Source organism: Thunnus thynnus, chromosome 19 (assembly GCF_963924715.1).
Source record: "Thunnus thynnus chromosome 19, fThuThy2.1, whole genome shotgun sequence".
Classification (NCBI taxonomy): domain Eukaryota; kingdom Metazoa; phylum Chordata; class Actinopteri; order Scombriformes; family Scombridae; genus Thunnus; species Thunnus thynnus.
The window spans coordinates 20,745,349-20,768,466 of record NC_089535.1 but is presented as its reverse complement, the minus strand read 5'-3'; the positions used below and the strand labels follow the sequence as shown (position 1 = coordinate 20,768,466).

General features: G+C 38.5%; 1 protein-coding gene across 1 annotated transcript in view; it reads right to left on the bottom strand.

Moving 5' to 3' along the window:
* Window positions 1-894: 894 nt before the first annotated feature.
* lpar1 (lysophosphatidic acid receptor 1) overlaps window positions 895-23,118 on the bottom strand; it is a 38,892-nt gene continuing 16,668 nt past the window's right edge. The window contains exons 2-3 of the mRNA XM_067575383.1: window positions 18,614-19,369; window positions 895-6,334 (exon numbers count right to left, since the gene is read on the bottom strand). Coding sequence (XP_067431484.1) covers window positions 6,024-6,334; window positions 18,614-19,352 — 1,050 coding nt within the window. The 5' untranslated portion in view covers window positions 19,353-19,369 and the 3' untranslated portion in view covers window positions 895-6,023. The remainder of the gene's footprint in view (window positions 6,335-18,613; window positions 19,370-23,118) is intronic.

Here is a 23,118-nt window from a genome sequence, read left to right as displayed (position 1 = left end):
GAATACAAACACTGTTGATTTCTTCCTGTGGAGTCGACATGAAAACTACTTTGGTTCAGTAAATTTCTGCTGACAGTCAGCCTGGTGAAGGCAGTTTGTCTGGCCACTGTCCTCTCAGCTCCCCAGGAGCTGCTGTTGACAGATGGATGCTTCTGTGGACAGACATGCTGAATGCAGGTCACAGATCATCATCACTGGATGATGATGAATCCATCATTTTTTCTGAACAATGAGATGTCGCAAATTTGTGTTTCTGTCGCAAATTCGTATTGCTGCCGGTATGAATAGTTTTAATGTGAAATATTTGCAGGTGAGTATTTCTTTGTATACATTTAGTTAGGTTTGTGTACACATTTAATTGAATGTTTTTTTTAAAATTTATTTTCTTATTTTTATTTTCCTTATGTCTTTTTTAATCTTTTGTAAACCAACTCGAATGTCATACCATTATTGCCATTATTTGTTGCTGTCTTTTTGTTTTTGAAAAAGCAATAAAAAAAGTGTTTTCATATCAGTCTCTTCACTACTTACACACAGACTGTCTGTTAAAAATGTGTGAACAGCTTCAAGGTCTATTTATTGTTACGTCTAGCCAAAAAGAAAGAAAGTAAAAAAAACCCTGCATGTTATGAAGCTTACACTATCGCTGTATCTGTCTGTCACCCTGTATTTCCCCCATCTGCTGTTACTGATGGTAACAGATAGCTAAGCTAGCACTACAACTAAACATGTAAGTGAAAGTAACACCCCTAAAACACTCTTGGTGCTGTCAATAAACTAAGTGCCAGTATCAGATACTTTTTAAATCTCTATTTTAGCTGTGTTTATTTCAGTAAAGGCAAAAAAACAACAAAAAAACAAAAAAACAAACAAAAAAAAACACCTACACAAAAGTTCAGGCTTTTCTCATGTTTTTATTGTTGCTGGGATATCAACACTATGCTTCTGGCTGGACATTCATTGATATTGGCCCCTACAGTAAAGATAACATGGAAATCACATTAATGTCTGTGTCATGATTACTTTCTACAAACTACTGATATATGATTTGTTAAGTCTGAGGCAAAATTGGCAACATTTTCCAAAAGCATTTTAAAGCAATGTTTCACTTTGGAAGAACAAAATATTTCAGACCTTAGGAAGATCAGTCAATGGTCCTAATAATGCACATACTATGTATACGTATTATCATTCTATGTATACAACAGTTTTGGGGTATTGAAACAAAAACAATTCTTAAGTACAACACATACCGGCTGTGTCATGTAACACTGTCAGGCAAAAGAAGAAGTATTCTGGGTGCAGTACCCGGGATGTGCCGATACGGTGAGCAAGTGTGCCAGTGTGCAGACTTACATAGAGAACAATGGGTGTGGGTACTTCGTCATATGCCTCCTGTGTGTGTTGCCCTTAAGAATGCATTTCTTTGTTGTGTGTTGACTCCACAAAGTACATCTCCTTGTTGAACAAAAAGACAAAATAAAAACGTTCAAAAATTACATCGCAATTTGTGTCCCCATATTAGATGATTTTAACTAGTTTTGACTCCAAAAAGGTTGTGAAATGTGTCATTATTGTTATTAAATCATAACATATACATTGAATTTATGCATTAGTACCCATTTAACATTTTTTGAGGCTGTGCTGTGTATCTTTACTATCTCTTATCTCTAATAAAAACTCACTACAAAAGAGAAATATGCTGACACGGACATTTGTTCTACTAGTAAGGCAACTGTAAGACGATGGTGTTAGCAACAGACAAGCTTAAGGAGAAGAACTGAAAGGCACTGCACACATGGATATCTAGTTCTGGGTCACAAACAAGTTAATAAGTGTAATTGTGTCTACAGGAAATTCATTAATCAGGGTCACAATACAAAAGAGCTCATGGCATAAAAACCAACAAAATCCTACAGTACATTTGGACAGAGTATACAGTTAAATTTACAAACACAAAAACACTTTCCCTTTGGTGATTAACTTTGAATAATATATTTTATATACATACATACTGTACAGATATACTTACACTGGTATACAAAGAGTGACACACTGGTAAACAAATACATACACAGACAGAGAATTTAGTTGGTTTGCTATATAACCTGAATCAATACTTGTTAGGAAAATGGTTACAGTGAATGTCAAATATGGAGGCTTGGATCCAGAGCCGTACACTGCTGGTCAATGAAACAATGAGTGGCACACTGCTGCCACTACTTGTGAGGTCAGCCGTATACACAGTATATATATACGTATATGTATATGTATGTTTGGGGACAACCAAGGTGGGCTTTGGTCTACTAACTTGGAGTAAATAAACAAAAGTGAAAATTGTTTCTCTTCACTGTTTTTCTTCTTGTTGCTTCAGTTGTATGTGTGAGCGTCACTGTGCAGAATGATGTATGTGCAGAGTTTGACACTAAAAGGCTGTTTTCACATTCATCTGCTGAAAGTGGAACGTTTCTCTGAGCTCTCTGAAAATCTGAGTTTAAGGCAATCATGATATGTGACATCACAACTTGTTTGGAGCCAATCACAGTCCAGTATACAACGTACACAAGTATGATGTGGAAACTTGAAGCCTCCAGAGTACATATACTGAGAATGGACTTTTCAGTGAAGAAGAGGACAGTTAAACATTTGAGAGACAAGATGCTATTTTAAAAAAACATATAACTTCTTTCTTGTTGTGGAAAAATCATGTAAGACAACTTATTATTCCAAGCAGATGATTTTTATATGTCTTAAAACATGACTGGATGGGATCTTTTAATGAAGTTCAATTGTTTCATCGAACATTGTTGCCACAGAATTTTGAGTTTTCTCAACTTGTTCATTTTTTACAGTGCAGAGGCAAAACCAGGAGATTAAAATGCCAAAAATAATGAGGTGCCCTTGACCACAGCACTTCACTCCACACATGTAGCAAGATGATAAGCGTGTGACGCAGGGTGATACTGAAAAAGAATCCAAAGTCTGTAATCTTTCTCCAGACAAAAAAAACAATGTACTTCATATAAAAAAAACCAAAAACTGCTGACTTCATTTAAGCACAGCAGTTTAAATCTTTGACAAACCTCTTGTTTCCTGGAAAACAGTTGACTGTATTATTGGCTGTGATTCTCACTTTTCTGTCAGCTGTTGGGAGCTTTGTCTATTTATTTTGGCCAAAAAGTGTTTTGATTCAAGTCACGACAAAGTGTTCAGCGGGCAATTTTTAACAATGCACGTCATCACATCACCATGCCGACCTCAGCTGGCACACAATCGCAAGTTAATGGCAGAAGTCAGGGGGTGCACTTGTGGAAATAAAGTAACACCATGCATCGGCTCAACTCTGGCTCGCCTCTCACTAAGTCAATTCATTAAGGAAAACACTGTAAAAAAGGCTACTAGACGTTTGAGTATTATCATAAGATTAAACAGTAATATGTCATTGTTGACAGCTTTAAAAAGGGAGTGACTACCAAAAATGGCCAATATTATATGAATTGGACACCTGTATTACTTCAGATCACCGGTAACACTGTCACAAAAAAAAATGTGTTCATATCATTCAGTTTCTTTTGTCCTGCTTAGCTTAGCTTTAGTGTTTGCTAAAGCCAAGCAGACTTATCTGACTCTGGTATTATAGAGTGAACTTCATGATTCCCTCCCAGAAAAATTACTGAGCAAAATTGTAATTTTCCCAAATACTGCCGTAACTGATGCACATTGAAGTTTAACAGTTTTAGCAAACATTTGTCAGAGTCTGAGCTGAAATGGAGCTCTGAGTTCAGTATAGTAAGCAGAGCCAAAGAGCTGCAGATTCCTGGCTGAGTTTTGTTAGGGCTCCGTCACACCAGCATTAAAAACAGATACATTTTGGACCAAGATCAATATATTGCAGTGGAACCATCATGATCAGCAGACACACTTGTGGAGGCAAAGGAAATCCAAAGTTCAACTTTGGTCAACGCCGGAAAGTTGTTGAGCAAGGTTCTGCTGTGGGCCTGGATTTTTAGTGATTTGTTTTATTTCAAGCTGGTCCTAGTAAAAACTGCCACACTAGCCCTGCATCAGTTCTGCTGCAAAGACTCTGCTCTGCAGGAAAGCTAGTCATATTCATTATAAATAGAGCAGGTGGATGTATTGCAGACTACACTGTGAATATTAGCTACCGTATCAATCATGGCAAAATAGAGTTTGTGAACTACACAGTCAGACAGTTCTGTTTCATCTTCATGTTCATTCTGAAAAGAAGGAATGGTCTTATCCTGTAACCTGTCACCCTGCCTGATCATACTGTACGTCAATTCTATTTCTTATGAATCCTACTGTTACAAAACGTCATTCCTGTTTCAGAGACTCTACTTGAGCCATCAAGAGGGAATTTAACATAAACACTGGAACACTGGTCATTCTTTCACATTCACTTAACCTCCTCATCCCCCTTTTCTCAGTAAGCCTTATAGACACAGAGTCACCAGACAAAACTGCGATACACAGACAGCTCAGCACATTTCATGTCATGATCTGAAGTCTGTTAACGCTCACCAGATATGACCCTCACCTTGTCTCTGCATAACACTGTGGCACAGAGCCTGCTCTAATTCTGCAAACATCCTCCTCCCCTTTTTGGTAAGATCCCTGGAACAACTTGTCTTTAATTCCTTAGAGGGGATAAACAACTCTGGATTTCATGCAGGTCTTGGATCCTTCATTGAGTTAGAAAGCAAGAAACTGTTGGGAAGTATTTTAGTAGAAGACATTCAGTAGAATAATGAATCATCAAAGTATTTCAGTCATAAGTTCACTTGTCGTTAAAAGGCAAATGACTGATCTACTGAATAAAGTGGATCTGGTTACATTAAGACTGTGTTGAATCCCAATTGGGTATAACGGTTTTGCAGTATTTTTTGTAAGTTGCTAAACATGTCAAACATCTGTATATTAATATATATATTTTAAAGTCCCTCCACTGTTTTTCTTTTTATTACTTCAGTTGGATATTTGAACCTCACTATGCAGAATGATGTGCTGTATGTGCAGAGTTTAATTCTACAAGGCTGTTTTGACATTCATCTACTGAAGTGGAAAAGTTTCTCTGTGCTCACTGAAAATCTGATACGAATGAGAGAAATGAACTTTTCATGTCTGGAGGGGATCTTTAAAGATTAGAAGGATGTCCAATTAATTTTCACTTTGGAGTCTAGAATTTGAAAAATTTGAAACCCTGGAGGTCCAAACACTATCAGAGGGCTTTGAGGCTCCACAAGGTCATTTAAGTTAAAGCTGCTACTGATAACTTTTTTATCTATTAACATTCAGTTACAGGTCACAAGCATAAAGCGGCATGTTTGTTGGGCTTATTCCTTGTGTTAGTTTGACTTTCCTGAGATTTGATGTCTTTCTTCTCAAACATGAGCATAAAAGAAAGTGTAGTGTTCTAAATCTGGGTTCAGACCAGAGGATGCAACTAATACAAGTGAGTCTTCTTATGGATGTGAAGGAAACTTCAATGTGAGTATCATGTTGTGTGTATAAACCACGTACTGTATGTATGATGTTCTTAAGAATAAGGATCGTGGAGAAAATATCCAGAATTCACAACTACAGGATACAAAGTTAGAGAAGACTGGAGACAGAGGATGGGTTATACTGGCATTACCTTAATTTCACAGATTACTTTTAAATAGTTCATATCAGCGTCGCCCATGACAACACATTTAACGCAAATAGAAAATAATAAAAAACTAAACAAAAATACTAACAGCCTATCAGAGTCCTTGAAGATCAGACTCCCACCTTTTTCTTTCTCCATACAGAGATAATGTTTTCATCTTTATCGTTCGTCATAGTTGCTATCCTCTTCTTCATTGTGATCCCATCCTGTTCACCAATTCCATCTACATAATCTTCATTCTCAAAATTCATCACATGTCTTTAGTTCATATCATGTTTACAGTTCTTCTTGACCTTCCCGTACAGCCGTTCACCTCCCCTCAGTCAATATCCCCTGCATCTCCAGCCCTCCTTTATACCACTGAGTGTTCGTTGTGGTGATGGTGACCGCCGCTCAGCACCGTGTGGTTGATGGACGACGCCGATCGGTCGGATCCCTCTGCTGCCGTCCCGTTGACGTTCTCCTGCCGCTGGCAGCACAGGATCTGCCTGAAGGTGGCACTCATCTCCTTGTCGCGGTAGGAGTAGATGATGGGGTTCATGGCTGAGTTGAACTCGGCGAGAAGCAGGAAGAACTTTTCATAGGTGAGGACGTTGCAGCTGGCGCAGAAGACGTCGAGAAGGAGGATGACCAGGCCGGGAGTCCAGCAGATTATGAAGGCACCTGAGGGAACACAAAGCAGAGAAAGAAAGTTAAAACATGGGGCAGGGAAAATTAAAAAATGTTTTTCAGCAATACATAAAAAGACAGCTCTACAGAATGCTGTTGTTTCTCAAAATAAAAAGAAATGACATATTTAAATATATAGGAGTAAGATGTTTGTTTTTTGTCAAAGGAAGATGAAGAAAATAATGAATGTAGTTTTGTATGAAACGTGAAAAAAGGCTTAATACAAATTTCAATGTCCATATAGAGACAGAATGTTATATTTAGCTTTTATGCATGTTTTTTCACACATGGAAAAAGAGGATGTGGAAACAAAAAAGTGCTTTTTGTGAATTGTGGATATCACATTTTATCATTTGATGTGAGGGAAAAAATGAAAACACATTTATCATATTTTCACAAACAACAGTAATTATTTAACTTAACTTGTTATTTAAATATTTTATTGTACTTAATCAAATAGTCGTTTGGTCTATAAAATGTCAGAAAATGGTGAAAAATACCAATCAACAGTCCAAAACACAAAGATATTTAGTTTACTGTCATAGTAAACTAGACAGACTAAAGAAACCAGAAAATATTCACATTTAAGCTGGAATGAGAGATTTTCTTTCTTACAAAATGACTTAAAATTATCAAAATAGTTGGCAATTATTGTTGCAGCTCTACTGACATGTACAACTTGTCACTTTTGAGGCTCCATAAACTGGGATGACCAAAGAAAGACCAAACTTCCCAAATAAAAACCCAATTTCAATCAGAAATAAGTTTAAAAAAAAAAACCCAAAAACAAAACACCATTTCACAAGAAAACACAACTTAACAGAACACATACAGTATTTGACCCACATAGACACATCATTTTTATTTTGTTCTAGTTTGTACTCCTTTAGTGTCTCAGAAGCTAACAGACAGTATGACAGAATATGAATACGATCTGGTGCCACAAACATGATTTTACAGTGCCTTACAAAACCATAACTAAAGATAAGGAAAGATTGCTGTCATGATAACCACAAACCAATGTTGACTGTTGGTAGGAGAAAGGATGAGATTCCTGAAATCTCAGGAAATCAGATCAAGCAGCCTGCCAATCAAAACACTGTCTTATCATCATCCTCAGTTACCTCCCCTCCCTTAATGTGAAGCATCCAAAGAGACAGAAACGACTGACATTCATCTACTTTTCACAACCAGTACCCCATTATCATTCTAACCCTCTAACCTCTTCTGTGTGAGGAGTGTGATAGCACAGTGCAGGGGGTCACTGAGTTATTACCCATAAAGCTCAAGCTCAAGTGTTGTGAATTCAGTTAGCAGATGCTATTTGTCCTAACTATAGAACAACTGTTGCACATTACACTCTAGAGACAAAAAGTCTTGATGAGAAATGAGGCGAGCAGGGAAGAGAGAGAGAGAGATGATATTGACAGGCAGGCCTGTTATCTGTTAGTGTTTTGCAGGCGGCAGCTGCAGCAAAGGCTTGACCTCACTTCCCAGCTATGCAGGCAGACTCTCCAGAGTTAGATACATTTCTCAAACGGTTCGCAGCCTGGCAGAGAAACTATCTGAACTATTTGTCTCTGTGTGAAACGTCTTACTCTGAACAGGAGAAAAACACACCACAGAAACATTCAGCACTTCAGTTAGAAAAATAAGAAAAATCCTTCTGACCAATGTTATGATTGTATTACATGACCATGTTTCCTGTATGTTTCAGTGACACTGTCTCATTTTGTGTTAGGGCTGATGGAAATATATAATAGTCATGAAATTGACCCTAACCACAACATATATTCTTCTGGGTAAGGCAGAAACCATAACAAAGTAACAAATAAAAACACAAAACACTTGATTCAAACTTGTCTAGTTTGAAATGTGTGTAAAATATGGATATTTATAGGACGTTTGTCCGGATTTTCCCTCAGAATTTAAAGGAAAACAGTCTTTGTCCGAAGCTATGACCTGCGAAGTTTCACCCTCAGCTTCTTTCATTTCCTCTCTGAATTTAGGTGTATGTAGTTGCATGTGTTACACCATCATCTCAAAATTGCCGCTTTAGATTGTCCGAAACATGTGGCTGGTTTACTCTGCCACAAAAAGCAGCGTCACTGCTACGCCAGGTTCACAGATGGTAAACCAGAGTTTTTGTCTACAGAGGAAACGAATATGTTTTTTTGGCAGACCTGAGTGAATCCTTTTGCCTTGTCATTACGTAAAAATGCCACATGGAGGGAAGACTGGACTGGAGAAATGGAAAGTCAGTGGAGAAAAGTAAATAAACAAAGCTCCTAAGCAGGCTTGTTAAATCTGGAAATGTATGGAAAACTACTTCGGCACTTTCCAGGTCTTGGTAGAGTTAGCAATTACACAGAAGTCATACAGAAGACATGTAGAGGAAAAAATGTTGATATGTCCTTTAAGACTCATAGCAACAGTGTTCTACTGTATGTGACGTATTATGATATTTGATGTTGACACAGTGAACTACTCTTTCTCTGTTTCCCTGCCTACATCTTAATTATGGTAACCTTTAAATCCTTGTACACCAATTTGTATACAAGGTAGGGGATGAAGGGATGAAAAAACTTCCCCCAAATTCAGGGAATTGAGTTATTGCAGCGACTGGATTTACGAGCCACACCCAAAATCCAGTAAATAACATCATCTAGAGACAGATAGGATAATGACTTTTAAGAGTTTCAAGAGGCTAAGATATCAAAATCCTCATAACATTAAAATTTATCCAAGAAGTTTCATGTAAGGTTGAAACATTTCCTGTTTAGTCTTAAAAGTTTGGGAGCTACAAACCAATGTGTACGGAAGCTCCTTTCTGCCAAACAAATGTTTTTTTTATTACTTTTTATGTAAAACATTCGATTAATGATGACATAGTATCTCACAATTATGACTTGATAAATCGAAATTTGGACTTATATAAATTTGACCTTCAACCTCATTTTCTCAGTTTAAAATAAAATCATAATTTTGGCTTCCGTAACCGATTTACTATGTTATTACTTTTGACACACCATGAGGATTTATTATTATTATTATTATTTCCAACTTTCCTCCTTTTTTTATTTCTTTTACTGGCAGAAATGGGCTTCCATAAAAGAGAGAACAGAGGACTATGGGAACAAAAATAAGGAAATAATGGAGACCAGACTATGGCAATGAACCCAGCACTCCCATGAACACATGCAAAACTGAGAGTAGACACGGATAAACACTCGCATGTGCAGACACAAACACACGCAAGCAGTCACTTACATAATTATACATGGCACAGAGACAGATGGAGGAGCACTCAAACACAAAAAAACATTTGGATGGTGTTGAGAAAACGCTCTCAAAAACTGTTACATTGAACCCAGCATGCTTAACCTTACAATCAACAGTTGCACTTTCAGTATTAGGGCTATTTGCTTTGTACAACATCATCGGGAGATTATGAACAATGGTTTTGAGGCCTTTATTTGTCTCTGCACTTGAGCCCCCTCCTTCAGGTTAGGAAATATGCTTCTTTCCTAATCTTACTTGGTGACTGTTAGGAAAGGATTTGCTCTAATGGCTGACGTGTCATGTTTCTTGCAGGGAGAAAGGCATTTGTCATCATTAAGATGTTTGTGAAATTGTCTTTCAGTGTTACAGACATATTATCTATTATTTTTCCGAAGCTTTATGTTTTCTTGCTTTCAATCACATGTTGTGTGCTACAGAATCACATAAATATGAGGTTAAATGGCTTAAAGGATCATGCTGTGTGGTTTTGAATGTTTAGCCCTTTAACTAGAAATGACATATTTTGACTGCTTGCGTTTTAGTCCGCCATCAGTTTCTAGTCATTTCACTATGCTTTGAGAAACATATTGCAGAGATTTGAAAATTGCTCAGGAAAGATCATTAATCACAGTGAACATGATGTCATTTGCATTGTCAAAGTGATAATTTATGATAATATACTTGCATGAAAATGCTCTTTTGTGGTGATTTTAAAGATGTTCCAATATTGGTGAGTGAGCTGATAGAAATGATCTTATGTACATTATTCCTCAAAGTAATGTCTGGCTGTCTTTTGGATTTGATTTTCTGAAACATTGCTTGTTAACACAATGCTCTTGAATGCACCACTGAGGAGAGCTGGTCTCTGTTTACGCAGCAAGTTCCCCAACCTAAACAACAAACTAAGTCTCCCTGACCTCCTCCCTCAACATGAGTTCAGACAGAAAGTGAAGAATTTTTTTTTTTTTTGGGTCATTTTCGCGAATGTGACCGCCAGACCACTTTTGTTTATTTGCCCCAAATCCTCAGTTTCTAAATGTATTTCCCTCCAGTCTGTCTCCTTTTCCCCCTCATGTCTGTACATTTATGAAGCAGATTTATATAGATACGAACAAATGTCTTGATCAAGTTTGGATGAGCATTTGCGTCAATTCCGTCTGAACACACACAGAGGTTTTGAAGTGCTATAACAATGTCAAACTACTTGTGCATTTGCCTTTGTAAATACAGGTTTAAGTGTTTAAACAGACAACAAGTGCTATTGTTTCTCTGGTGAGGACTTTCTGTGTTTGCGCAATGCTAGCATAACTCTCCAAGATTTTTTTTTTTTTTTGCAATGTTCAAGTGTGGAATTTGCTTGCACAGAAATTAAGTAAAATCTATAAAAAATAACTTTTGTATTAAAATTTGTCAGCAATAATGTTCATATATCTGTAGTTTCTATCAAATAAAAATAGAGCTGCAAAACCTCCTGTACGGCCCCTTTAAGTTTCTGATCCTCATAAAGCTGTGTCTCACACCTCTGACTTTCTCTACATCGTGTTGATGTATTCCACATGTAGTAACATACTTAACTCATTACAGAACTTCGCATTCTGCCGTCTTGGATTTTCATGACTGACCACCCATTACTATATCCTTTAGAGTTATCATTTCTCATGTGTCTTCATGTGAGATCAGGTTTCCTCTAATGTGCAGTTCTCACAGGCCGTTAAAAATGAATAAACATCCAATATTACATTACTCCATTGTTCTGTGTGTCTCACTCACTTTCTTCCCATTAATCTTTATCAGCATCTCCCTTTGTTTTCTTCATTTCTTTCTGGTTTCCTGCCCCCCCCCCCCCCCCTTCCCAATCCTTTCTCTTTTTTTTAATCTCAACTTTGACTCACCATCGTCATGCTTTACTTTCTGCAGCTTGTCTCTTCTCTCCCTCTCTACCACCATGTCTATCTTTCAGTTTCATCCTTTGCATGTATCTCTCTCTCTGTCTCTGTATGTCTCTTCCTATCATTTTTCTAACCAAACCATTATCTGTGGTTGTGACCATGATCCCACTGAAATAAACCAGCAGACCAAAACCATTATATATATTTCAGAAAAGGCCTGGTGACTTCCCGTTAGTCTGCAGAAGGATTTTTTTCCCCACATCAGTGATTCCAAACATGCACTGAAGATTAGATAAAAGTTCAAATTCAGTAGCTGAGTGATTTATTGATAAAGAGGCTCGTGGTTTACACAGTGATGGAGTCTGGTGGTGGTGTCATAGTGATCTAATGGTCAGAGAAACACGCTTTTGACTGGAAGTACAGTGAGTTCTTTGAAATGGCAATAATGAAGGTTTTTTTCTGCTCTGCTAGCACAAAAAGGCAGTAATATACTGTATCTGCGGGGTCAGCAGCAGTGACTCACTGCCAGGTGCTGAGATTTCTGGTTTTCAAACCTTACTTCTCTCTTTTTTTCTCAGTGTTTTGGAATAAAAAGACCAAAGTCGACAGTAAAATCTACTCACACTGCTTGCCGTGTAACGGTTTATATAAAATCCAGATTGTCTGCCACAGCCGTGCCAGTCACCACCAAATTCTGAATCTAATTTTCCAAAATTGCATCTGATTTTAAGCGGTCTTTCTGTTTTATGTGACTGAACTATACAACAATACCAGCCCAGTCCAATGCTGCAACTGTATTGTTGACAACATTCTCTGTGTATGGTTACATTTTTTTTCTTCCGCTAGTTGTTTGGTGCCGCCAGTCTCTGTTACTTCAGGCTATGATCTCAGATGTTTTCTGGTTAGAAAATGCTTCATTATTCTGTCCCAGAGACAGCCACTCAGTCATATACACTCATGAAAATCCACATCTAGAGCAATACCAATATTAATATTGATCATTAAAAAAATCTAATGATTACATATTGACTGATATACATTTTTTAAACACATAATGTAAAACCTTTTGATAAGGATCCCTTAGACCAAGACATGCACTGAGCAGGATATGTTACAGTTGAGAATAAGATAAATATGACTAAAATATATTTTAAAAACATACACATATAAATTACACTGGGCTACAATACAGTAAGTACAATAACATAAAGTAGTTTGTACATTAAATATACCGGTATTTTTGATCTTTTTGGCATTTCTGAGCTGCAGTTTCTTGGTAATTATCGGCAGACATATTTGACAATGATATATCTTTGATTAGTAATAATCAAATAATATTGGCTTGGCCAATGTATCAGTAAGGCTCTATTCACTTCCGTGACAACTACTAATCATCTTGATGAATTAAAATGTTAACAGCATTAGACGCAAAACTGTTGTACTAATTACTGTGATAGAACAAAATGTCTTCCTTTTATATTATGGGTATTTTATGAATTTTCAAAAATAGGTTTTTCATCCAACAAGCTAAGCTGATCTGAATAATACTTTATAATACTGAAGCTCCTTCATTAATTAAAGGGAAATTCAGTTTATTTCAACCTGATGTATTTCTCATAAATGTGGCCATTGTGGTTCTATAGGTCATGCTACGTCTGCTCTCTCCAGCTCTGTTATAAAGAACTTCCCTTTATTGCAGGCTTACAAATGCAGGATTACTGAAAGAATAGGTAAGGTATGTTATGAAGCAGTTAATGATACATGTTGAAGAAGACTGGAGAGTTTGCCAGAAATTAACTGATGCTGCTGAAACAGGATTCATAATGACAGATGCTACCATTGTGAGTGATTAGAAAAGCTGCACTGTGAACAGAAATTTCTTGCATTAAGAGCTTTACACACCCACACACACACACACACCCACACACCCACACACACACACACACACTCAAAAACGCAGAAAACAGGTGACATTGCAAGCTGCATACCAGGCATGTTTCCATGCTGACAGCGGACCGGAGGGTTTGGCTTGTTGTTAGCTCTGATTGGTTCTGCATTCAGTCCGCCAGAAGACACACATGCATTGTAGCAGCAGGGTGAAAGAAATGTGTGTGTATGGTGGGGGTATGTGTAAGCATGTAGCCATTATCTTGTGTTCTCACTTTGAAATCTAGAAAGGAAAATCAGTGAGTTCATGGTTTGAACATTGATTGGATATACATTGTGATTTTGATGGAAGTGAAGGTCAGTTATGGCATCTGTGTGCATTTGCTTGGGTGATGGTATGTGTTTTGGCACTCCGCACTGTCTGACGATGTGACTGCATACAAGACCAGGGGCTTTAAGATAATCAAATCATTCACAGAAGACCCCTGCATGAGCCAACACCTGACACACAGACACACACACATTGATCAAGGGTCACGGTTAATTTGACTGAGCTGTTGACTCATTGAAGACTGATGAAGAGAATCTCTGTTGGTGCCACTCAAACACTTTTTTCTCCCACTGAGAAGCACCAGCGGCCATATGCTACTGTAGCAAAACTATCTGTGATCTTCTTTGCAACAGATCAGTGATAGTTAACAAGTTTTGGTTATTGTGTAGATTGAAGTGTCAAGTTTTTTTGATAGTCGTCTAACTAGCAGCAAGAATTGCAGATAGCAACATTACTTGAAGCCAGGAATGGTATTCAACAACCACATTGGCACACTTGCAGATGGCAGTTGCACCAGTTGTTTGCAAATTCTAAGCAGGGGTCAAATTTTTTGAGGGGGCACGGTTCCACAATGCATTATGTTAATGTTCACACTAAACCAAGTTGTTACCAGTAATTATCTGCTTTGACTTCTTTGTTTATAATCTGTAATTGAATCCATTTTATTAACACTATATTGCCTTTAATAGCAACAAGACAATGTTAGCGAAAAGGCTTTAAACTCAAGGGTAACGTTAGCTGGTTAGCTAACCAGCCAAGTAAGTAAAGAAAGCTCCCAAACATGTAGCTCCTGTTTTTACTCACACTATTTAGCTCAACACTTCTGTAGGACACTCGTCAGTGCTGCAAATATGTTTTGAGTAAAACAATAATTTAGCTACTAAAAATAGCAAAGGACAACAAGCTAATGTTAAAACAACTGATGCTAAAGTCACTTTAAATGGGGAACTTCTGAAGCTCTACTGTCATACTGTTGGATGGCATGAGCTGAGGTGGTTGTTCTTCACACCACCATAACACAACCACAGTTTGTAAAGATTAAACAATTTTCACAGCCATGCAGTAGCCTATGTAACTGGTCTGTGGCGAGCTCATTCGCTACATCCACTGTGTGGAAGTCAACTCTGGATGCTTCCTGATGAAAGGTTTGGGAAAGCAGCTGTGCTCTGTTCTTTCTTGGAGGTTTCGTAAAAGTTTTCTTGATGTGTGCACAGTGTACCTTTATGACAATGGAAGGACTTTGTTTATCTGTTTGTATTAGTATGTTTGCGTGCTGTTTCCATGTGTGTGTGTCCCTATCTCTTAAGAGGATACATGCTCTATTGTCTTTGGCAAAACAAATCAAGTACAAGCCAGATTCTGGTTTTGTTTTCCCATCATTTGACTACATTATAAATACGTCAGAGTCTATGTGAATGGAGCCAATCTTGTGTCCCACTGTTCTTTATTAAGCCTGAGGACTTATGTGAGTGTGAGAGAGTCTATGTGTACATGCATGTGCCTTTCGCATGTGTTCAAGTGTGTGTAACCAGCTATGTTAAAAATGTTTCCCCCATCTCATCCTGTTCTTCGAAGAAGAAGTCAGCCATAGCTGGCTTTACCGCATCCTGAGAGGAACAAGTGGAGAGGACAGCAGGCAGCAGGGGAGCAGTTATTATCATCTGGTGAGCAGATGGAAGAAGTTGGACAGGGAATTGCTGAGGGGTTTTCTTTCTGGTCAAACAGCAAAGGCAAAACTCATCTTAACCTTTCCCTAAGAAGTTGAACATAATCGAAACCCAGAACTCAACGGCAACTTTTACCCCGCAGGGGACTGAAAGACTTAGGGCCTAAACTACTACTTTGGCCAACGTAACACAAAAACAGGCTTTGTTTTATTGCAGCAGATAAGAAGTGTCAAATGGATGTGAATAAATGCTTGTGCGTCCTGCTGAGAAGCCTCCCGTCTATCAGTACAGCAAAAAAAAATCTGTTTTTTTTTATATCCTCCTCAGTGCTTCAAAATGACATCACTCTGATACAGCAGTTGGATTCCAGACTGAACCAAAACACATCACACCCTTGCTCAAAAGACCCTTACCTTCCCAGTAAGGGTTTGGCATCAGCAAAAGGAAACAATAATGATTTGTTCACGAATTCGGAAAATAAAGCTTTAAATTTTACAATGGTGAGGATTGTAAAACTGTTGCTGCATCACAACATCACATTGTTTTCAGTTTTCTTGAATGCTGCACATTCAAACGAAGCTGGTAGCGCAAACTCAAAAAAGTATCCCTCTATATGAGACTTTCTTCTTATAAATGTGGATTTTCCAAACTGTTGAACTTTTTTCTGTGATCTCCTTTTGGGACTGCAGCCAAAGAGCACCTGTTTCTACAATCACATCATCTTTAGGTGTTTTCATTTCTCTTTAAGTTTGTGATCACGTAAAACCCTTCGATTTTTAGATCAGTTTCTAGATAAAGTAACATTTTTGTAAATTGTTTATAAGCTTTCACATTCACATTACTGGCGTCAAGCCAGGCTTTTACTGGCAGAACCTGATACTGAGAAAAACTTGAGCGGGAAAGATATACTTTGTTTAATTTCTACGGAATCTTCGGCCTGCTGTTTCAGGATAAAGTCATTTATCAGCATTTGGAACAGGTTTATGCTTAATTATAGGAGTTCTTAAGGGATAGTGGTGAGTTATTCTGATGGCTCAGACTCTTCTCTGTCTTAGTATACGGGACACTCAATACAAAAAGGCAGGAGCAGCTGCAGGAGACATAAAAAAATCCACCCAACTGTTACACAATGGAAAAATACTGCAAAAGTGAAATGGTATTGTGTTCTTAATGCAGGTCATGTAGCTCTAATCAGTCAAAATATAAACTGTATCAACAATTTTACTGTCACAGCTGACACTATACTGCTGAGAAGGAGCATGAACACCAAACATCTTTAATTTGATTATAATATTAATCAGGAAAGAAGATGGTGATGACAAAAAAGACAAATTCAGAAATAAGAATATTGCACTTCTATTGATTAGTGACCTTGTCCTTTTGGCAAACTTCTCATCTTTCAACTTCTTTCCAGAATAATCTTTATTAGATGCAAAACATCTCATAGTTCACCTATTACATTCTTATTAATTTATTAATTTACTTTATGATCAGCCCATCTCTAGCCTTTCAGAAGCATGCAAACGTCTGCGGATGAGACTCAAGAATCACTTGCCTCTTCTGTGCAAAAGCGGTGAATTATATCTGTGTGGAAGTTTGACTGCCACAGACGAAAAAGTAGAAACACACAAGGCATCTCTAAGCAGTAGTAAAGGCCTGTTCTCCGGTTTTGTACAAACTATAGGCTACACAGCACATTCTGCTGTCCATTGCTTTCAGTTAAGTGTGGAGTAAAGACAACAGAGGCAACAGGATGAGATAACGCAGCACACACAGGAGACAAATCACATGGAATCCCTTGGTATGTTTTGTCTAGGATCAACACATCCTGCTTCCAAGCACTAAGACTTACTTTCCCACAATTCACACTCCAATTCACACTACTGTGCTATAGTCAGTTCATGTAAAAACAGCAATGCCTTTATTTATTACACACTACTGGAGAAGCCTGCAGACTTACAAAGTGGGGAGCATTTTTTACTGAATTCTTAGACATAAAACTTTGTAAAACCTAAAATATCTTGTGCCCTTACACTGCTCACCCAGTGTGAATGTAACTGATAACCTCTATTTTTATCAATTGCTGAAAATCCATCTGTGGTCAGCTGTGGTTTCACAATTCTTGATATAGATGTTAACATGCTGGGGCTGACAAAAATTCCCCACATCATTACTGTAAATGGCAGGAGGAGCTAGGAGGCTGGTTGCTTTCCCAGTTATCAGTTTGTGTTCAGCATAAATCTTACAATAACATTAATACAGCATGGGATCTGTTCATTCTGAATGTTCACCAAGCTGCTAATGTAGTCATGTTCAGAGATCAAAATATAGAGTATTGATTTTACATCAGTGAAACTGTAACTCATTCACATTTTCAGTCCACTGTAAAGAAATGTAGTGTAAAGACTTGAATGGTGACCCGCAGGCTCACCTTCCTCTAAACGTATCCTGAATGCTTTTTAAGTACTTTCCCACCAAATAAGCTCTCCGTCCAGATGAAAAACTCATAGAATAGGGCATCTGTTCTAGCCTCTCTTTCATTTTCTTCAGAAAATAAACAAATAGAGCTAACTTTGTGTAATTTAGTATAATAAACTAACTTTATATAATGGGTAAAGGTTTAGTGAATGGCGGTTTAGTACTGCAGAGACTTTATAACAGTAATGCAATCTTCACTTTCTGCCAAGGGCCTGAATGTGGTTTGTAGTTTTAACTTTGATGATTTCATGCACTGTATAAAGTCAACAACCCGCGTCTATCAAAGTGCTACAGTAGCGATCTCACTATTCCAATTCTCAAGCTAAAACTACCGTTTCCTCAATAAATTACACTCATATGTAACTATTCTGCCTCAGCACAATATGTTTGAAACTTAATGTTGATTCTTCAGTAGACTATATCAGAACATGTTCCTGTTGCATGTATCTGCAAATAGTCTCCAATAATGGGCACTGAACAGTTGTTGAATGTAAAATACTCATGCTTGTAGTCGTGTGAGGCAAACACTGCCTGGACTCAGTGCTGAATGATACAGCGTCACAGATAGACCCATCAACAGATTCATTGTTCTGTTGCTACTGCTGACTTCAGATTTCGCACTCACAGCTACAGAGCTGTGAGAGATACAGTATATATCTAGAAAGATAGAGGTAGTATGCTGGATAGAGACAGTTAGATGTATAGAAAAGACAGGTTGAGGAGGATATCACTTCCTTACCCAACACGATCACCACGGTTTTCAGCAGAGACATCATGGTGTCTCGGTTGCGTCGTGGTCCAGAGCTGTGCCGCGACATCCTCATGGTCCTCTGGCGTACATAGACAAAGATGTGAGCATACAGTGTCACCATGACAACAAATGTCACCAGGTTAAACACTGCCCAGAAGACCAGGTAGGAGTTGCTGTAAAGCGGCGCCATGTTGGAGCAAGATTTAATACTACAGATACAGTTCCAGCCCACGCTGGGGATGGCCCCCATGATTATGGACATGGTCCAGATTATGACAATCACAACCACCACACGCCGGTTGCTCATGCGTGTGTGTAGTTGCATTCGGAACACGGTGATGTGGCGCTCTATGGCGATGGCGAGCAGGTTGGCCACAGACGCTGTCAGGCTTGTATCAATCAAGCCTTGACGGAGCAGCCACGTCGAAACAGTAAGACGCCTCGTGTTTGGCCCTGTGTTGAACATCAAGTAGAAGTATGCCAGTCCAGCAAAGAAGTCAGCAGCTGCCAGGTTGGCCATCAGGTAGTAGATGGGGAAGTGGAATCTCCTGTTGACATAGATCGCGATCATCACCAGAAGGTTGGCGAGCATGATGAAGATGCACACGGTGATGCCCAGGCCCATCACCAGCTTGCTGACCGTGTTCCAGTCAGTAGCGAGGTACTTGCCACTGCGGTTGTAGAAGAAGGCGATGGTCTCATTGTAGTAGCACTGTTCCTCATCCATGGTGGTAGTGGTACTTTCTGAAAGGAGAAAATATATAACATTAAGACACTGGAGGGACTTACAGAGGGTTATTAATATTTTGGTTAAAGTTTTCTTCCCGTCATCTGTTGCATGTGTGTAGCGCCACTGGAGATATACTGTATTTTTTCACATGTATCGATCTGAAACACTGCCCATCATCTCAAAACACTACCCAGAGATTAACATGGAAAAGCTAGATTACATCAGTAGATAACATCTGGTTCTTTTCCTCCAATTGGCAATTGAACAGCACTGTATAAGCCAAACTTGTGATGTTTACAGGATCATAAAAACTAGATTAAAATGAGCAATTGAAAAAAGCTTGCATCAAATAACCAGGTAGTTCAGTCAAAGGTTTTGGCATACATGGAAATTTCAATCTGATTACATTGCTGTGTAAATGAAACCTAAAACCGTAAGAGATTGGCGCTAAATCTGGCCAAAAAAGGTCAAGCTGACTTGCATTTCTTAGGAATTGAGTAGATATCAGTGGAGGTTCCAGTGTGTGTGTATGTGTGTGTGCGTGTGTGTGTGTGTGTGCGTGTGTGTGTGCGTGTGTTTGTGTGAGCATAGACATGTCTGTGTTAGAGTCATATGCTAAGATTACTAAAAACATGAATGAAAAATTGAGCATTTTTTAAAGAAATGTGTGCATCTAGGTAGCTTTATTTGTCAGGAGTCACTGAGAGGAACCACCAGTCTCTCCATGAATTCATTAAATGCCCATTATATGGCAAAAAAGGTGTACTTAAACTGCCATTTGAGGCATGATGGATGTTTTTTAAAAAAATCATATTTGAAATATTTACTTGCATGGATTTAGGATACCCAATCAAAATCAGTCAACCAACAGAATGGCCTCTGTGTTCATTGTTCTGACCACATGTCCTGTTTTTATGCTTTAGTTAAGAATGTGTTAATCTATATTTCCCGGTAAAAAACAGCATATATTACTCTTTCATAACTTTCAACACAAAGCAGTGTTTCAGGAAACATGTGGTCTTAAGCCGGTTCCTGAAACATGGAAAAACAAAAATCCCCATCGGATTTAGACTTAAGTTGATTGGTAGCCGTTTGTGTGTGTTTGTGAGTGTTTGACATACGGAAAACTGCAATCGTAAAGACAGGAACAGCAGTTTTATAAGAGCAAAAGGTCTAAAAACGATTGTTAGAAACAAAACTTGTATTGTCTACAAGTCAGTTTACAACAGTACTACACAAGGTGTGCGTGCAGCCGTGGCTGTGTGTGTGTATGTATCTATGTGTGAGCACATACGCAGGCAGGCACGTAAGGCTGTGTGAATAAACCCCTGTGTGATATGAAACTGAAGCATGTTTTTTCCATCTGGTAGAGCTTTACGAGTGTTCCTACTTTTAAAAAAATGCATCCGAAGAGACTGACGAAACTAAGCAGCAGCAGCAGCAACATGACACTTTGAGTCAACTCACACACACACACACACACACATACAAACAAAAACACTGCTCACAGGAGCATGTGTGTGTGTAATAAGCTCCAGTCTCTCTCATACACCCCAGACCGGAAACAGGACCTCAGGGCTGGAGGAGAGTGTGTGTGTGAAGCTGTGTTTGTGTGTGTGTGTGTGTGTGAGAGAGACAGAGACAAAGAAAGAGAGAAGGGGGAGCAACTGAAGAAACAAGAGGGGATGAGGAATGAAAGAACGAGTATTAGAAGTTCTAGGTCAAAGGCCAGTGTTTTTGTGGAAATCCTTCTGTCTTGATTTACTTTCTAATATGACCGTTCCAATCCTCTAAGCCCCCTTTTCTCTCTGCAGTGACACAGCAAAAAGAACTCCACTCTGCCAAAACTGAACTGCAAACATGAAGGAGGGTTTTTTTTTTCCCCACTTGGACTAATTTCCAATGTTGAAAAAACTATCACAACCTCCACCTCTCAAAAATTCACATGAAAAATAAGTGATACTCCTGGGAAACGAGGCTGTGCAGAAAGCTATGAAAGCTGAAGTTTGCCAAAATATTTTTCAACTCTCGCACCTCAACTGCAAAGGAGCACTAAATCTCATTTGTAATACATTGTTTTGACGGCCTCAATACACAAGATATGTTACTTAATGTAGAAGGACGGTTTTGCCGGTAGCTAAAACCCATAATTTAGTTCCTGAGTGTGCTTTTGTTCCACAGCACACCATACTATAAATCCCACATTTAGCATATTTATTTATCTTGCCAAAAGCAATACTGTCCATCAACTATACAGTAGACTGGCTCTGAAAATTGGCAGTGTGCTATATCCTTATATCCCTTAGCCAGAATGGATGTGTATTAGGCATGGCAGTGCACCAATAACAGAATAAAGGAAGTTCTAATCAATTAAATAAACGGTTTTCTGGACTATGTTTATATCTCCAATTTCCTGAGGTGGGCCGATAAGGAACTCCATCTGCAGACATGTTTGCTTGGAGTGGATATAAAATGTTATTTCATTCACTGAAATGGCAATGGTACATTTTATTAGCTCTATTGAATTATTGCTGGTAGAGTGCTGCTCCGGATGTATCTGCTTAATTTCTGCATGATGATTTCTAAAGAGACAGATCAAAAAAATAAACTCAGGACAGTGATCATTACAATAAGGCCACAACAAGCAACCACATAAAATATTAAGCCACCTTTAATAAATCTACTTTTATTTATCAGGTAATTACATAAAAGTACTAATATTTATTTTTTATGCAGACTGTACAACTTCATATGTCATATACTGGGGTCTGAAAGTACAGTAGCACAGTTCAATGTTCAAGAAATGTTTGTGATATTCTTTCTTGTTCTTTCCCTTTGGTGTCTGTGGTGTTTTTAAATGACCTTAGAAAGGACATTATCCAGCCTGCATGTCGTTTTGAGTTTTTTTTATCATTACTTACATCCAGAGAAAGCGGTAATTCAGCCATTAGATGCACTTAAAAGGAGCAGCTGAGTGACACTGATACAGGATAGATCCGTAATCAGGGACCATCTATGACAACTAGAGCAGCAGATGAAAGCCTGTCTATTCTGCTTGTCATCTGCAGTTTATGGCCATTACACGTCTGGAAGAAGCAGTCACCGGGGCATTAGATGCCTGAGGCGAGTAGTCAATACAAGAAAGTAGAGGAAGTGTCAGTGGCCTCTCAGTACACATTCCCGACACTTTCATCAGACCCTTGGAGCCTGCAGAGAGAGATCCTGTCATTGTGTGTGTGTGTGTGAGAGTGTGTGTATGTGTGTTTGTTTGCAACTGCTATTGGGTGGGTCTTATAAAAGGGAAAGATTGAGCAAGAAAAGAGGAGACAGAAAGAGGGGATTTTAGATTTCTGTGTTGGTGCACCTGGGTGTATACTCTATGTTCACTATTAAAGAGAAAGTTTGAATGACTAAAGTTGTTGGAGCGTTTTAGTGTGTGTGAGTGAGGGCGGAAGATTTGGGAACGTGTGTGTGTACGATGTGTTGAACCCCGGGTGTTAAAGACAGAGAACAAAATGCTCACTGTGGCTGAGTGTGTGTTGACACACTCTCTTCATGCTTGTTAGTAATGTGTGATAAAGTCTGGCTGTGTGGAGAGAGAATAAAGTGTATATGTGTGTGTGTGTGTGTGTATGTGTGTGTGTGTGTGTGTGTGTGTGTGTGTGTGTGTGGGTGGGTGGGTGGGTGTGCGTATGTGTCTAATAGGCTATGAAAGGACCACCCTGGAATCCACACAAGTGAGGTCATTACTCAAGCATCAGCA